The 18,088-nt window shown below is 37.3% G+C and overlaps 1 protein-coding gene across 1 annotated transcript in view; it reads left to right on the top strand.

The window, feature by feature from the left end:
• Nucleotides 1-18,088, top strand: part of Nup160 (nuclear pore complex protein Nup160) — a 101,682-nt gene that overhangs the window by 21,003 nt on the left and 62,591 nt on the right. The window contains exon 6 of the mRNA XM_081742071.1: nt 12,330-12,517. Within this exon, the coding sequence (XP_081598197.1) occupies nt 12,330-12,517 (188 nt within the window). The remainder of the gene's footprint in view (nt 1-12,329; nt 12,518-18,088) is intronic.

Below are 18,088 nucleotides of genomic sequence, written 5' to 3'. Positions count from 1 at the left end.
AAATACGTTACACTTCTATTGAACAATTAAAATACTCCTGTAAAGAATAAAAGGGCGTTGTAACTAACCAATTATATAACTTACTTTTAAATCTATCTATATGTTCATCTTTTAGTGATGCAGGCAACTTGTTATACAGTTTTATTCCAATTGTCTCATAACTATTTAATGATTTGGACAGTCGTTGATATGGGACATTTATGAATTTACTGCTTCTAGTATTATACGAGTGGATGTCTTGCCTGAGTTGTAAATTTTGGTGATTACTTTTTACATAGAGGAGTACTGTGTAATGATAAACAAAGGTCTACAATGAGCTAATCTGTCTACGTTTGAAATAATTCTGATTTCCTTTTTCTGTATTAAAAGAATGCTATTTACATGATAATTGTTACCCCAAAATAATATACCATACAAAATTATACTCTGAAATAAACAAAGTAAGCCGATCTGACATAGTTATCAGGAACATGATTTTTTAGTTGTTTTAGCAGATATATTACTCTTGAGAGTCTTCCAGAAATATAATTAATATGCTGTTCCCACGATAACTTGTTGTCAATATATATACCTAGGAACTTCACACATGCTGAGTTATTCTCAGCAGGCACTTCTTTTAGACTAAAAGTCATATGTTGAGTTTTATTCTCGTTAAGTAAAAAACCATTAGCTTTAAACCAAATCACAACCTGATCCCATGTATTTTCAGTTATAGAATTAAGTCTACTAAGATCAGGACTAGTATTTAGGAAGGTCGTATCGTCAGCATATAGTATAGAGTAAGCAGATAAAAAAGTAAGGTAGATCATTTATCATTAGTGGCCCAAGTACTGAACCTTGGGGTACTCCGTATTTAACTGATGCAATACCAGATTTATTGTTATTTACAAAAACAATTTGTTTACGGTTTTCTAAGTAAGACTTGAATAATCTAAAACTTAAACCCTTGATACCTTAGTACTCTAATTTTTAAGGAGAATTGTGTGTTCTACACAATCAAAGGCTTTGCTTAAATCACAAAATGTTGCCTGAACAGAATCCTTGTTTTCAAAGCCTCTAATAACCTTCTTTACCAACGAATCAATCGCTCCAACAGTAGATCTACCCTTTACAAAATCAAACTGTGAATCACTAATTACGTTATACTTATCAAGATAATCACATAACTGCATATGTATCAGTTTCAAGAATTTTTGAGAAGACTGGTACCAGAGAAATTGGTCGACAACTAGATGGACAATTCTCGGGTCCCTTTTTATATACAGGCACAACTCGTGATGATTTTAAAACTTCGGGGAAGATTCCCTGTGTTAGACATTGGTTAATGCAATGGGTAAGCGGCAGAACAATACAATCAATAACTTTTTTAATTAGATTACTCGACAATCCATAAACATCAACACTATTTGAACACTTAAATTAAAAGGTCCATAGTTCCAAAATTATAGGGCCTACCGTAGTCGGGTCAAGACTTTACTAAGGAACTAATATGTGCTCTATCCAAAAATACATGTTTCAGAATCCTGCAGTACTTCCACAACAATTTTTATAGAGGTAGTTAGTGAGTACTTCAGATTATATAACCGTAACCAAATTGCCTGTATAAAAATTGTTGCGTGAGTACCTTAGGATTCTGAAACATGTATTTTTGGATAGGACACATATTAGTTCCGAAGTGAAGTCTTGACCCGACTACGGTAGGTCCCATAATTTTGGAGCTATGGACCTTTAAAGCTCATTTTTTTCATGTTTTCGACAGCCTATAACTTCGAAAGGAAGCATTTGTGCACCCAGATCGGTCTATACTTTTTGTTTTATTTTGATGTCAGGAAACACCTCCCAAACGTTGTCGGTGTTGTTTTGAAACACCCTGTTTAACCCTAATATATGGCATTTGTCATGAAAAAATACACAAGGATAGTTTAGTTTTGGGATGGATTGTCATAAGATGAAACTTTCCGAAAACGCCTTATAATTTCCCTCGTATTTCTCAAATAATTAGTTCTAAGAAATTAGAGCTAGAAAGTGTAGTGCAGCGACCTGTTTCTTTTATCTTATTTAAAAATAATATGAAGTAACATTGTACAGTGAGTGAGATTTTCGACGTAAAATGTTGAGGAACGTTATGATTTAAGCGTTAGATATGATGTATGTTTCTAGTAGAAATTCGATTATCATGTTTGTATTTTCTTGGATAAATTTAAATAAAACACCCCATTTTCAATCCGTGCAGCATTTTTATCCTTCTTCGAGACAGTCATCAATCACGTGTCCACTTTTTCACTTTTTTTAAAAAAAATATATATATAGTAAAAAAGCATAATACAAAATTTTTCTGTTTAAGATGCCGCATCACGGCGAAATTAAAATACAGCTAATTTTACAGTAATTAAGTAATACCTTAAAATAGATAAAAGATAATCGAAAAGAGGAGCAAGAGCTCGCTATACAATATTACTAAGTTCGTTCGGAAAGTAAATTCCGGTTGGTAATAAAAAAGAAATCGAGTACAGATAAAGAAAACAATGTATTGCACAAAAATCAATAACACTTACACTACTTTTCCACATAGCTCCCGTAATTTTCCAGGCATTTTTCATAGCGTGGTAGTAAGTTAATGCATTGCGTCATAGAAGATGCTGCCTGTGTTCTGTGTTGTTAACCATGTGGTAATATGTTCTTCTAATGGGGCGTTTACACTTGGTCGATTTAGTCGCACGGCTAAATCGACTCGTTGCATTTGCGACTAAATCGAAGCATCTAGGCCGAATCAGATCGATGGATGTGTTCAATTGTTTCAACCGAAATTGAATGCTGCTTGTCGACTCGCTCACCTCTGTCGATTCGAAATCGACTGGCAATTTTAAAGATGTCCAAGCAAAAAGTAATTGGTACAATTTGCGGTGTTATAGCAGAAGAATTAAGGGACGAAATTAAATAGCAGTGACAAGAAAAAAGAAAAGAAAATGGTGTTGGATAAGGGAATTTATATTAAGAAAACAGTATTTAGAAGCATAGTATATGTGTACTTTGATGAAAGAATTTTCAGTAGAGAATCTTTGTGTAGGTTTAAGCACTTGTCAGGGTTTCAGAGTAATAACTCTAAACTTGTAAACATAAAATATACTTTTTTATATTATAGAGAAAGACTCCGCTGGTGAAATTAATATATTACACAGTCGTCTTTCATATGGAGTCACTCATCATAACCGCAGTATACTACTTGTTAACATAAAATACTGCTTACCTTCATTTTGGAAAAAAAAAGGGGGGGCCGCGGTGGCTCAGTGGTAGAGCGTTCACCTCTGGTGCTAGGGGTCTCGGATTCAAACCCTGCTCCCGACAAACACCGTGTGCGTGAGTTTTCTCGGGGTTCTCCCGTTTCCTCCCACTTTCTTCATTCCACCATTTCATTCATTACTCATTATCACCGTCTCCTTTAGCCTAACCGGCATAACCGTGGGACGTAAAACTCAAAGATTTCATTTCATTTCATTCATTTTGCAAAAATGTTCCACCAGTGGAAATCAATATCATATTAATCTACTTTTATCTATAGCCAACTCTTTTTTACCATAAAATTGCCATTTTTATGACGGTCTATTACATATAAACTTTCACTATACAATGTATTAAAAAATCATTAAATAATGAAAAAATGATGATTTTTTTAATTAACATTATCTCGTAAACTTGACAAGTTCTTTAGTAGGATAGTCATTAGTAAGTGGAAACCGTACAGTCCCACTTTAGGTACACATACTTAGAATCATAATGTAACCATTATCTGTATTATCTAAGTATCCATTATAATGAAGAAGGCTGTTACATAGGCGAAACTATAACACAAACATATAATTTTAATATATATATATATATATATATATATATATATATATATATATATATATATACTGTTTTGGTCAGTTGGCGTTTTATTAGTAATGTATCCATGTCTTTCAACGGCAGTTTTACTCTTGCAGAAGGGGGGACTTGCATTACTGGATGCAGATTTACTTTTAAAATTCTTAGCTGTTATAGGTACAAGTATAGCGAAGTGCCATAAAAGCTAACAGTGTAAATAGCTACAAAAAGCACTAACCAATTTGTATTAGGTATCTACTAAAAGCGAGAATTTAGATTTCTGGGCTTTCGGCATCAAAGGGCATGTTACCCGTCACATTTTTGAGGGATAACGTCCCTCCGCGAGCACACTGAAAGGGTAGAAAGAAAGAATTGAGAAAGGAAGGAAGAGGCCTAGGATCTATGTTAGGTACCACCCCGGCATTTGCCTAGTATGAATAAGGAAACCTCATTCAGGATGGTTTGCATTAAAAAGCTTTTTATAGTTTTTCGATCACGTGCCACCACCGGGAATCGAACCCGGGACCGCTCACACTGAAGGTAAAGCAAGAATGGTATTTAAAGCGCACAGACTAGCAGCAAAACCTTTGCTTAGCACAAAATAATAGATTATTTTTAACAGGTCAAATCATAACACTTACCACGTTACTAACGGGTGCAGGTTTTGTTTTGGTGCATTCTATTGCAAACAAAATTCAATACTTTGCATGGAAAAAATGTTTATAAGGAGCAAATTTCTGCAGGCATCAGAATTAAATACAAAGTAATACACCTATATTTTAGGTAGACAAGTGTAAGGTTACTAGTGTAAAATAATTACAAGTGCTTTACGATGGATAAAATAAGTGAGTGTGTATGAAAGATGGCTCTATTAGATGCTATTTTCCACCTGTGGCATATTTCTGCACAGTGTACAGGACCTTTATTTTATGTTTACAAGTGCAGCGTTACTATTATGAAACCATAACAAGTACTATTGAAATTCGTATCATTGCCAAAATCAACTTTTTTCCACTACCTTCGATTGCGCGCACACCTACCATCGCTGGAGCTCCTGGTCTCTTCGGATTTTCCCCTCCCGCGCTACCACGTGGACCCACCAGCTTCGTCCTGTTTGACTCCGTTAAATAGTATTTTTCTTTCAATGGCCACTTAGCAAAGGTTGGTTTGCGTTTCTTAACTGTAGGTTTTATTCTACGCACCCGGAAGCCGTATTTATACGAAAATCGTAAAAGAATGGTAATTTGTTAGCAATTCTTGTGGTCCCTTTGGATTTAATCCATGCCAAGTGAGATATTTTCATGGTGCCCAGTGGAAACTTTTTAGGTTATAATAAGAAGGATATTAGTGAAAGATTTATAATTTTTCAACAATTCTTTCTAGTGGTGCGACAAAAGTAGACATGTTCGTTCTAATGGAGCTTATATAATCTAGCGTAAAAAGCGATCGGCTTCATGAACCAAGCTATATTTTTTTTAAGTATATCTTCCACACCTGCACCTGACCTTTTCGAAACATTTTAATATTTTAAATTTTATTACGTAGATCAGCAGTTGTGACTTTTAAATTCATTTGATGAATAAATCTAGTGCTGTTCCTCTAGTAGCAATATTTCAGTAAAGAGTATTTTTTGTATTCCATAAACATTCATTTTTCTCAAATAATTATAAAAGTAATTTAATGTAAAATAAGCATAACCGCATGCCGGACACTTTTCCTTTCCCCTGAAAATGTTTTGGGATCAGGTGTTTACATTAGGCAATCTAGTCGTATTCGCTAGGCAATCTGATCGAATCGACTACAGAAAATAGAACGTCTTTCAATTCAGTTGCCAGTCGATTAGTCGCCTTCGATCAACAAGCGATTAAGTTGAAGTCCCGTTTACACGGTCGATTAAGTTGAAAGTGACGTCAATTCAACTGAATCGAACGCAAATCGACTAAGTGTAAACGCTCCATAACTGTTCATCGTTGTTGAAGCGCTTACCTCAAGGAAAGACTTCAGATGCAGAAAGAGATGGAAGTCGCTAGGAGCGAGGTCGGGACTGAACGGAGAATGGCCAAGAACGTCCCAGCCAAAGCTTTCAAAGAGTTGTTTGGTCACATTCGTAGTGTGTGGTCGGGCATTGTTATGAATGAAAATCGCACTTTTTAAGAGCATTCCTCTTGTTCAGTATTGCACGGCGCAGTTTCTTAAGCGTCTCTCAATAAACATCTTTATTGATTGTTACACCTCGCGGTAAAAATTCAATCAGTAAAATGCCTTGTCTGTCCCAAAACACTGTGTACATGACTTTTTGGGGTGTCAAGAATTGCTTTGGTTTTAACCTTTGTTGAGGACCAAGTATGCCTCCATCCCATGGATTGCCGTTTCGTTTCAGGGGTGGGGCTGCGGTGGCTCAGTGGTAGAACGTTCACTTCTTGTGCTTGGGGTCCCGGGCTCGATCCAGCCCCCGCCAAGTAGACTTAGTGGTGGACAAACACCGTGTGCATGGGTTTCCTCGGGGTTCTCCCGTTTCCTCCCACTGTCTTCATTCCACCATTTCATTCATTACTCATCATCACCGTCTCCTTTAGTCTAACCGGCATAATCGTGGGACGTAAACTCAAAGATTTCATTTCATTTTTCGTTTCAGGGGTGTTAAAAGCAATTCAAGTTTCATCCCCCGCGACTACCTGCGATAGAAAGTTCTCGCCATTATCACGATAACGTGTCAGAAAATCAAGTACGGTGCCCATGCATAAGAAGTTTAGGCACCCAACGTGCGCAAAGGTTACGAAAACCTAGTTTTTCAGTAACAATCTCGTACAGTACTGTTCGTGAAATTTGTGAAAATTCAAGACTAAGAGCATTAATCGTGAACCTACGATTGTTCTTAACCCTTTCTTCGAGTGCACTCACCAATTCATCAGAAACGACAGATGGACGCCCACATCCTTCTTTGTCATGCACTTGATCACGCCCTTCCTTAAATTGTCAGACCCATCTTCTCACCATTGAATCGCTCATTGCATTTTCTCCGTAAACCTTGCAGATTTGTCGATGAATGTCATTTGGTTTTACTTTCTTCGTATTCAGAAAACGAATGACAGATCTAATTTCACAAGCGGCGGAATTTTTGATCAATGCTGCCATTATAAACAATCAACGAAAGACATACAACACAGAGCGATCTCAAAATAGCGTCATTTCGTTCTACTTGGGTCAGAGTAACTAGTGCGCATGAGCGGAACTGCGACTGTAGCGCTGCCGCGGAGAAAAATCGAAACGGAACTTATTTTACACTCTTCCTATTGTATTTTACATGAGATACCGTTATCACGACTCACTTATCTGCTTTTGATTTCCAGCCATTTAGAAAATCGGCATTTATTTTCGCGTTTCTAAATGGCTGCAAACGGAAAGCTACTAGGTGACTCATGATAATGATACTTCATGCAAAATAATATTGTCTAGCGCACTCTTGTTCCGCATTTCGATTATCTTTTACCTATTTGAAAATATCATATAATTACTGTAAAATTGGCGGTATTTTAATTTCGCAGTGATTAGGCCTCTTAATTTTGTAGTAAGTTTAAAATCCTGCTGAGTATAAGGTGGTCAATATTTTGGGATACTTAACTCAAATACGCCGTCTGACTTTGTACAATACACTACAGTAGTTGTGTTTTAATCTGTGTCAGTGTGCACTTATAACTTGATTGGTGACTTCTGAAAATTGCTGAACTGGACACGTGTCTGAAGGTTCCTGCCCACCTGTGATTTGTTTTTAAAACAAAAGAGAAATATCCTTATGTTTCATAACTATACTGTCTTAGGGCCGCGGTGGCTCAGTGGTAGAGCTTTCACATATGGTTCATGAAGTCCTTTGTTCGATCCCAGCTCGCGCCAAGTGAGCTTTGCGGTGGACAAACATCGTGTGCGTGGGTTTTCTCGGGGTTCTCCCACTTTTTTTATTCCACCATTTAATTAATTCATTTTTCATCATCACCGTCTCCTTAGCCTAGCCGGTATAACCGTGCGACGGAAAACTTAGTCTTAGAAGAAGTGCGATGCACAGTTTGGTAGTTTTGTCAACGATTTAATGAGTTGTCGTTTCTGTTATTAAGTATTTCGCCTGTTGACAGGTCTGGAACTAATAGGAAATCCCCTACCCTTCAGGTCTGGAAATTTTTCTTCCACATTTCTCGATCTTCAGCTTCCTCCTTTATCTTCTAGTATTTTCTTCTGTTTCAAATCATCGATAATTTGAATTCCTCTTCTTCCTACTCGCTTTACTTCCATCTTACCCTCTAATGCTTGCTCTTTCCTATACAACAAAAATAAGTCTGGTGAAACAACGTAATAATTTATAATTACATGGGCGCATGGGGGGGGGGGATATTCAAAATTAACAAAAAATTGGCTACTTACCAATGAATCCTCCCTTGAAAAATTTAAAGATTTCGACGTTTTGGAACTCTCAGCTGGTTCCTCCCTCAGTGGCAAGGTAAAAAGGATTAAAACGGAAAGGAGATAAAAGGAATAAAACCAGGAATACATACCACTATATAAAAGTAACGAACCAGAAAAGAGATCCTGAGATGAACAGAGCAGAGTGAAATGAACTGAATAAAAAAGAACGTGGTGTCTATGTTAGGCCACTATTGCCAGATCCAAAGTATGCATCAAAGGTAGGTACCCAAGCTCGATCAATGTTGCCAGTATCAAGGTTCAAAGCAGGTTTGTATTTATGAATAGAGAACGATTCTTTAATTTCCCGTTGCTTTTTTGATTTTGCTGAACCTATACCCTCACCTGTTTTATATTATGTCAATGTTGTTTTAGATGAAGCGCTAAACCCGACATGCCTTTTTCTTGTGATTTTTTTGATTGTCTAACATGTTCCTTCACACGCGTGTTAATATTACATTTAGTTTGCCCAATGTATGAGGAATCACATTCGTATTGGACGCTGTAAATACGTGACTTATTTAATGAATCAACAAAATAATTTTTAAATATTCAGTGAGATGTTTTTGTAAACTTTTGGGGGGAATACTTGAAGCCTCACTGGATTTAAAAGCTTCTCATTCTAGAGTAATCTTTTTGTTGTTCTAAAATATTACTATTGTACGAGGGTGATTCAGAAAGTAATGCCTCCAAGCCCACTACTTGGCTAATAGTACTGCAAACATTCTGAACTGTTTATCATTAATGCACTGATGTTTAAGCTATAAAATATCACTTGTTTCACCTTTATGTCTTATCGTTCCAGAGTAATGGAACAATCCATGGCTTCTAGTGGCAAAGTTTGAAAGAGCCCGTTTTTTTTAAAAAAAAAAAGCCCAACCCTCTGGGTCCATATGGGTTTTTCGGGTATTTTCGGTTTCTTTTTTCGAAATATTTCAATGTCTTTGAGGTAAAGACGTTAAAATGTGATTTATATTGCAAGATTATCATTGTCAATTTTCTATTCACTGCTGTTGTGAAAGAATGGCCGCCATTTTGAAATTTTTTCTGTTCTGAACATGTCAACTTAAAAGACCAGAAATTGCGCTTTCTGGCGTGGATACCCGCTATTTTGAAAAAGGAATGGCCACCTTTCTGAAATTTTACGTTGGTATGCTGCCAAAATCTATACAGAAATTTAGTGTCTCGTGCCTGTACCCTGAAAATTTAAACTTAAAAGACCGGAAGTGATACCCTGTAGTATGTGTGGTACAGGCAGACGAACGAACACATGTAGATCGAATCATTCCAGGAGCCTGAGTGACGTTCGCCAAATATGAACACCAAATATATTAATTTAAAACAAAGATATAATTCGTGTTTTATAAAATAAATGTTTCAAAATGTCTTATACGACATAAATATTTTCCAGTATAAAATAAATGGTTTTATTGTTGGAGTTCTTTCGATATTTTGTGCGTTCAGTTGCGGGAATTTCCCGAGCACTTGTTGCAAGACGGTTCTTTCCAGAAAATTAATTTAGAACAGTTAACAAAGATATAATTCATATTTTATAAAGTAAATGTTTCAAAATGTCTTAAATGAAATTCACTATCTTCCAGCGTAAAATAAATAGTTTTATTGCTGAAGTATTCAGTTGCGACTCTTTGTGCGTTGAATTGCGGGAATTTCCCGAGCACTTCTTTCGTGACGTTTTTTTTTTCTTTTCGAAAATTCACCTTTTTTTTCTGTACATCGAAACATCCACTAATACGGAAGTTTGAATTCAGCACTTGAAATAGCAAGCGTTACGTAGTCTTCGAAACTCCGAGCATTAAGCTTCTTAAATTTAAATTATAAAGAATATTTACGCTATTGGTGGTGTCGATTCTACAGAAAGCTTATTTGAAGAGTAGCAACATATAACTGAACTAAACTGTTGTTGTTGGAAAACCAAATTTTACTGAACAATACTTGTGTTACCATCAATAGTTTTACTAATGTACTACATATTTACTGGTAATAGCGGCACCTCTGGCTTTAAACCCGTCCAACTTGTGAAGGATAACGTCCCTCGGCATCGCCCAGTCGGCGAGCACACTATTCACGGAAAGTATTTTCTAAAATATAAAATTGCATATTTTACTTAAAACTGGCTATAACCATAATCCATACATTAATTTGTTCTATAATTATCTCAAGCTAAAGTAAGGTTTTTTACTTATTTATTTATTCAGTTCATTCAGAAGTTTATAAAGGTCTTATATTGAATGTTGTTCTATACCTTAACGTGAAAGCATCAAATTCGCCCAAGAAAAGTCCAAAATCTGATAAAAATCACCTTCAGTGTAATCATCTTAGTTGTAATAATAATAATAATAATAATAATAATAATAAACACTCTAAGAAAAAGCTTAAAAACCCAGGTGGGTCCAACCCGAAAAAAACTCGGTGTTTTTTCGGGATGGGCCCACTTGGGCAAACCCTGTCCAGTGGTGACGTTAGGTTAAAACAGCGGGCTGTCGTTGAATTTCTGACTGCGGAAGATAAGCGCCCAGGGACATTCATCGCCGGTGACGTGTTATGGATACACCATTACGACCCGGGAACGAAGCGTCAGTCGACGGAGTACCGTCACACGTCCTCTCCTCCACCCCAAAATTCAAAGTTGTCCTATCTGCTGGCAAAATGGTGTTGACATTCTGCCTCATCCTGCTTATAATTTGGATCTTGCGCCCTGCGACTTTTGGCTCTCCCCCAAACTTAAGGATCAACTTAAGGGCCAATGCTCCAGTTGTGACGCGGAGGTGGAAGCAGCAGTTCGGGAATGGTGTCGCCAGCAGCCACCACAATTCTTCGCAGACGGCATGAGAAACTTGGTTTAGTGTTAGCGCAAGTGTGGTGCCCGTAATGGGCACTATATTGAAAATGATGCCACCATTTGTAGCTGATATTGCAAGCTTTCCACTGATACCTATATTGGTGCTATCTGTCAAGCAGAAATAAAGGTATCACCTTAGAGGCATTACTTTCTGAATCACCCTCGTAGTATTATATTTCCTTTTATTTTTCGCAGAAATAGTTTTGTGAACCTATATATTTTTTTTGACATCATGTACGTAAGTCGACGTCCTGCCATCTGTTGTTCTTATTTGCATTAGAAACATAATAACATACTTGTTCGTTACTTGGTATAAATGTCAAATTGTCACCATCGCATTTGCGCTAGAGCAAATGTGAGGGTGCATATACCTTAGTTGCGCAGATGGCGCGTGGAATGGTGAGGTGGTTTCCAATATTTTTTTGAAATAAGAATCAAGGTTTATAAACGTTTCTTATATATTTTATAAAATTATCTATGGTACCGGATACAGACTACACAGGTACAATAATGTAGGTAGAATACTTATCACGATATCCAGTCGCCCATTGCACTTCACTAAAAACTGAATCTACAATTCTTGTCGCACCCGTGTTTCACTCCATGCTATGCGGTACTTCATCTTTTCAGAGCCTGATCTCCAGTGCCCTTCGGTGCGGGTTCCGACCCGGCTGCTGCTGCTGCTGTTTCTGTTATTCTCTCGGGTCTCACATGAAGAAGAAGGCTCTCCTCCTCTCTCTAAAGTATATAGCTCCTTGGCCGGACTCTGCGCTGCCATCTGCCGGGAAAACTGGGAACCATTCAAAGACGTTTCAGAAAGCATGGGACGATGTGGTGGCGCTGACTACCACAAAATACACCACGTCAAGCTTTACTAACAGCAAAAACAATAACTAATATAAATTCTTACGTCAGTTACTAGATATTTCTGATCGCTAGGAAGTCGATGGCCTTGATGTTAAAATTATACGCTAACAGTGGTAGACAAATTAAGTTTGTTTCAACACCACCAAAGGAACTTTACATGAGCATATTTCAAATGTGTATAATCTAAGGTTACAGTACTTTCATGATATTGTAATAGTATATAATGGATAGTTTAAACAGGAAATGCATTTATTGATTTTGTCAATAAATATTCGTTACTTTTCAGGAGTAAGAGTTCTGGCGATGATATGCCGTTGAGCTTAGTTCTCCATCCTTTAGGATTGGATATTTACTTGTTCAGCTTATCTCGAGATGCTCGCATAAGAATGTGGTCCTGTAAAACTCATGAGTGCATCATGGTCGCTGACGCTTTGGAACACACGGCGGACACGGGAAGACGATACCAACAAGGAGGTTAGTGAGCTATTGCTGGTACAAATTGTGTCATTATATCTTGTCACCAAGCCGCTAAAAAAAAAAAAAAAAAAAAAAAAAAAAAAAAAAAAAAAAAAAAAAAAAAATCTCAGTGGTAGTTTCCAGGAATATCTCTCGAAACTCATTATATAGGGAGGCAAGTGCAGATGGGAGAAATGTTTTGAAAAAGATTCCAGAGGGGATCGAAATCATATAAACTTTTGAAATAATCAGGATACAGGGGCGAGTGTATACTATATATTAATTGGGTGGTGTAGAACCAGAGTGAACCAAACGCCAGGAAGTAGAAAACGGAGAAACATAAAGTTTCCACTCTTATGAGCTTTACCGGAAGCTTCACTTTCTTTTTAACACGACAGTACACCACTTTACGAGTGCTACAGCGCGTTCATTCTGCCAGCACAAACACTGTGCCAACTCAAGAATCAGAAAATACCAATCTCTCAAAATCAGCTGAAAGTGAAGTTGGTTCACTCTGGTTTTACACCGTCCAATAGTAAACCTAGTTTCCGTACTTTCCACATAACATTGTTTCTCTAGTCTGTGCTATCAATTCGTTGGTAGCGTTCTTAATGTTCTTATCAAGGGTGTTATAAAATAGAGGATCTGCCCATACCTATCTTCATCATATGAACTCAATGAAGCCAAAAAACAACTGACAGGGTGGTCACTCACCTGGAAAACCTGGAAAACCGGGAAAAGTCAGGGAAATTTTTAATTCTGGAAAAGTCAGGGAATTTTGATGAAAAACCGGGAATTTTTACTCGGGGGAAAATTTACGTTCTGCTGTATTCCTAGCCATTTAGCCGTTTTATTTATATACAAAATAGCTTTGGTCGCTGGGGGCTTCGCCCCCAGATCTCTCCTTCCTTCCAGGTTTTGTTTATCTAGCTCTGCTGGTTTGGGCTGCGCATACTTTCTTCGTATTCTTTTGTCATTTAGTGCTGCCCATGAATTGAGCTGGAGTGAAATCGGGACCATTTTGTAATTAACACACTTGTTTTGTTCGATGGCTGCTCGATTTCCAGAATTCGCTCGGGGCTGCGCCCCTGCATCCCGTTTTGGTAGCCACGTGATTAATATAAAGGCTGAACGGTAGTTGAGTATTTCTGCCGGAAGAGTTCCGAATGTGTGTCGAATTCCACAAAATGTGTGGAATTTTGGTTAATGCGTGTATTTCTGTGGTATCAAAAACTGTGTGGATTCCACATGCATTTGTACTCAGTGGCGGCAGTACTTTTTGCGACACACGATTAATTGGCTATGCTTTTTACAGATATTTGACCTTTTGACCACCAATTTGAAGTAATGGCATTCCCCTCCCCCCCCCTAATTTTTACACCCAATTCTGCTACTGCATGTACTACTGTTCTTTTAAAAAAAATCAGCTACAAACAAAATTTTCTGATTTTTTAAAAGCACATTTTATTAGTGCTCATTTACTTCAGTTCCGTTGTTTTGTTACACAATATTTCCTATCTATGTCGACCTGTTCCCCGGTTGCATAACCACCGCACGCCACTGCTGGCAAGACAAAACCTTTGGGACCCGGGCCTACCTAAAGTTGTTAATGCCGGCTTTCTAGACCGAAGTCCGCTACTTCTTAATACAGGTAGCTCCATAATTGTCCTCTCCATACTCTCTGGGCCAACACCAAAACTTTTGAGTGTCCACAGGAAATCGAACCCGGGACTACGTGCATCGTACGCACAAGCGCTAACCATCCGGTTCAGTATATATATATATGTACGTTAGCTACGCCGCATCGATGTGTGCTTGTGTGAAATTGTGTGGTATTTAAGAGTGCTACGCGTGTATTTTGGACCTTGTGATCCGGCAGCTGGATTTAAGAGGTTGAGGATTAAGGAGGTAAGTAAAGATAGATGCATATGCAGTTATTAAAAAATATATGAAGCATTAAGAGTTATTTCAGAATACATACGAATCACGATTGTGCTGTTTTATGTTTGCGTGTGAGAGGGGGATCACACGTCGTGTGGCTTGTAATTTTGGCTTGTAACAACAGCGAAATTATAAATTTATCTATTTTTATTTATCTTTTATTTTTATTTATTTATTTATTTATTTTTTGTTTGTGTTCAGCTTTGTAAGTACTTTGAATTGTTAGTAATGAAAACACGTAACTTTATAGAACCATAGAGGTGTGCCTACTGAATTTTTGTGATACACTGTTTGCAATAAGGATGTAGATAGGCCTAACTATTCTTTCATGTAGGCCTGTGTGACCATTAAAGACGGTATCTTTTAGTTACGTGCAAGGGGGTTGGGTATTAATAAAATACATAATTCCTCACGATATTTATGACCATGGGCGTCCACAGAGGGGGTCGAAGGGTCAGTCGACCACTCTGGAAAATTGCATAGGTTAATAATAATTTCTATAATAGGAAGTTATGCTTTCAAATTAAAAGTTTATACTTATTAAGGAAGCTTGTATTCTTCATCCTCCCTGCAAAATTTTCTGTGGACGCCTTTGTTCGTGACTGATGTATAGTACTGTTCAATTACAACATAGTGAAATATATGCTGAGCTAGTGATGACGGGTTCGTAGCATGTGAATTTATTGTGTATACCTTATGTATGATTAACGTGTCAGTTTTCGTTAATGCGCGTAACCACCCGTAGGAGTGATAAAATATACACTGGTAATTTTTATGAATTTTTCCAGTGTCAATGATTTGTAAATATTATGTAAAACGACATTTCTGCGATGGGTTGGATTTATTTTCTGTAATTTTGAGCCGTTTATCGACCTTTTCGCGCATTGTTCGTATTCGTATTTGAGTTTCCGTTACATTCGATTTTCCGATCCTAAATTCTAGTACAGATTTGTTTTGGTCTGAGGAAATAAGCATGCATATTGATTGTAACATTGCGTAAATGTTGATTCGTCCTATATAAATTATTCGCTTCTAAATATGTAAAGAGAATAACGGATGGCTGATTCATGGGCGGCGTTAGGGGGGGTGAGGGGGGGCAGTTACCCCCACTTTTTTGAAAGGACCCATTAATGTATATAGTTTCCTTTGAAAATATAAAGTTTTTGTATGTATTAACGGTTCATAGAATAAAAATGGTGCCATAAAATATTAGCCGCTCCGTGAGTACGTATTTGTTGTCTTCCTGTGCAGTTAAGAAAACTACAAGAATTGCGTTTTAATTGCCACGAAAAATGGCTCAAAAATTAACCTATTAGCACGCCACAATTCGAGTGTACTTTCATTTCTTCTTACAAGGGCTCGATATGTTAGTCAGCCGCTTTGGAACTAATTGAGATAGAATTTCGAAAAAAAAAAAAAAAAAAGTCCTTCACAAGCAGTGTTTTTTTCAGAAACAATGTTCCGGGGGCACACTTAGTATTCCGGAGGGGCTCTGCAGGTACTATTCTGTTTATATGATAGACTGTTATTTTGGTCTCTTTCGGGGGGAACTCTCAGAGCTTCAGGGGGCAGTGCTCCCCAAAAAACATGTCTGGAAGAAACACTCTTCACAAGTTATTCTTTAATTGCACAAAAATCGACAGTTCCTAAAATGTCTTTTCTTCTTTCTACTAGTAAGGGATATTTTGATTTGATTTTTTTTTAGTTTAACATTCCGTTCAGCAGTGAGGCTTTATGAGACATGGACCTACTGATTAACGTGGAATATGAACCACATGAGCTCCCGCCAGGAATCAAACCCGGGTCTCCCACGTTAAAGACGCGGCATTATTTTGCAGTGTAATATACGAGTTTAGGGCAGTAGCGTATATTGTGGGCTATCAAAGCTATCACTGAAGCCCATATCTAAAGTGAACTAGACAGTTGCTAGTGCTAATTCTTCGAAATGTGTAATAAAACAACTACAGAAAAGACTCCACTGTTAGTGAAGTTAACATTTAATCAACTAGCCTTATTGTCTGGATCTGCTAGGTCTAGTGATAGCCCAAGTCACAATCCCAGCATACGCCACTGGTTTAGGGTTACAATTTTGTATATACAATTAAATTTAGTGAATTCAACATAATTCTAGGTTTTAGAATTATTTTACCTAACTGAAGCGGGGAGTGATTCTAAGTATTGTTGAGTTTTGATGTATTCCAAGAAAGTGAAAATTGTACCTAATGGCAACGAACATGTTTCGGGAAGCTGCAAAAGTATTTCTTTAAATGTCGCAGCATAAGCTTGTAGTATTTACTGTCTTTCTAACAGTAATAACATATAATAGCATGCGTAGAATTAAAAATATAAGTTGTTAATTAATTCCCAGTTTCAAAATAACTTTTGCAAAACAAGCCTCATCTATATATTTAATGCGCGTGTCTGTCTTTCTATCTGTACCCAAAATATTCAGACTACAAGCTAAAGGAGCTACGGGTACCAAATCTTGACGTATTCACAATTTGCATTATCACGATTCCGGCGAACTTCCATGTACTTAGTTTTATCTGTATTTACTTCTAACCCCATTTCCCTGCAAGCGTTTAATAAAATCTCTGCATTTCGTTCTATTGTTCCTTTATCTTCCCCTATCAGATTTACATCATAGGCATATGCCATATTCTGGTGAACACCTTTTAGCTCTAGGCCCTGGTTGCTATCCTTTAATTTCCTTATAGCATACTCCAGGATAAAGTTGAATAATAATGACGACAAAGCGTCTCCTTACTTCAGGCCATTCTCAACGTGAAAGCTTGCGGACAAGTATTTTCCTACGCGGACTTTGCTTTGGGATTCGCTTAAACACATCTTATTAATCTAACTAACTTTCGGTATACCAAATTCAGTAACAACGTTGAGCAATGAGAAACAATAGACAGTGTACTTATTTTATTGATGTTGTTATATATATTAATTTCTGATGTGAATGAATTGTACACTCATATTCATATTATTATTATTATTCATTTCAGTTTGCGTCTCAATCATGTCCAAAAAAGCTACTTTTTCGAACGACTGGCTGTCCAACCCAAATTTCTCATTGTGGCTTTCTGCTGTGAAGGACAACAGGAATGCTGCATTCTGCAAGATTTGCAGAAATACTTTTAGCCTCAGCAACATGGGGAAACGGGCTATTATTAGCCACATGGAAGGCAAAAAACACACTGCAGCTGTGAAGAACTCTCTAGTAACTCGGCCGATAACAACTTTTTGTCAGCAAAAGAATGCAGTGGAATGTAGTGGTCAGAATCCAGGTCCTTCTTGTCCCGCTGAAGAACTGGTTGTAAGTAAAGAGATGCTGGTGGCTTCCGAAGAATCTATTAAAAATAAACATGTTAATGTTATGAAGTCGTTTCTAGTGTCTGAGTCAGTAACTAAAGCTGAAGTTCTGTGGTGTTTGCAGGCAGTAATGGAACACTTGTCATTCCGATCTGCTTCTTGACTGGCAACAAATTTCAAGCTAATGTTCCCTGATAGCGAAATTTGTAGTAAGATGCAATTACAACGTACCAAGTTAGCTTATACTATCGTTCATGGTCTTGGACGACTTTTTAAAGGTGATCTTCTCAAAGAAATAGAAGCTTGCAAGCATTATGTTACTGGGTTTGA

Source organism: Thermobia domestica, chromosome 16 (genome assembly GCF_964235325.1).
Source record: "Thermobia domestica chromosome 16, izTheDome1.hap1.1, whole genome shotgun sequence".
NCBI lineage: Eukaryota > Metazoa > Arthropoda > Insecta > Zygentoma > Lepismatidae > Thermobia > Thermobia domestica.
This window is presented reverse-complemented; position numbering and strand designations above follow the sequence as displayed.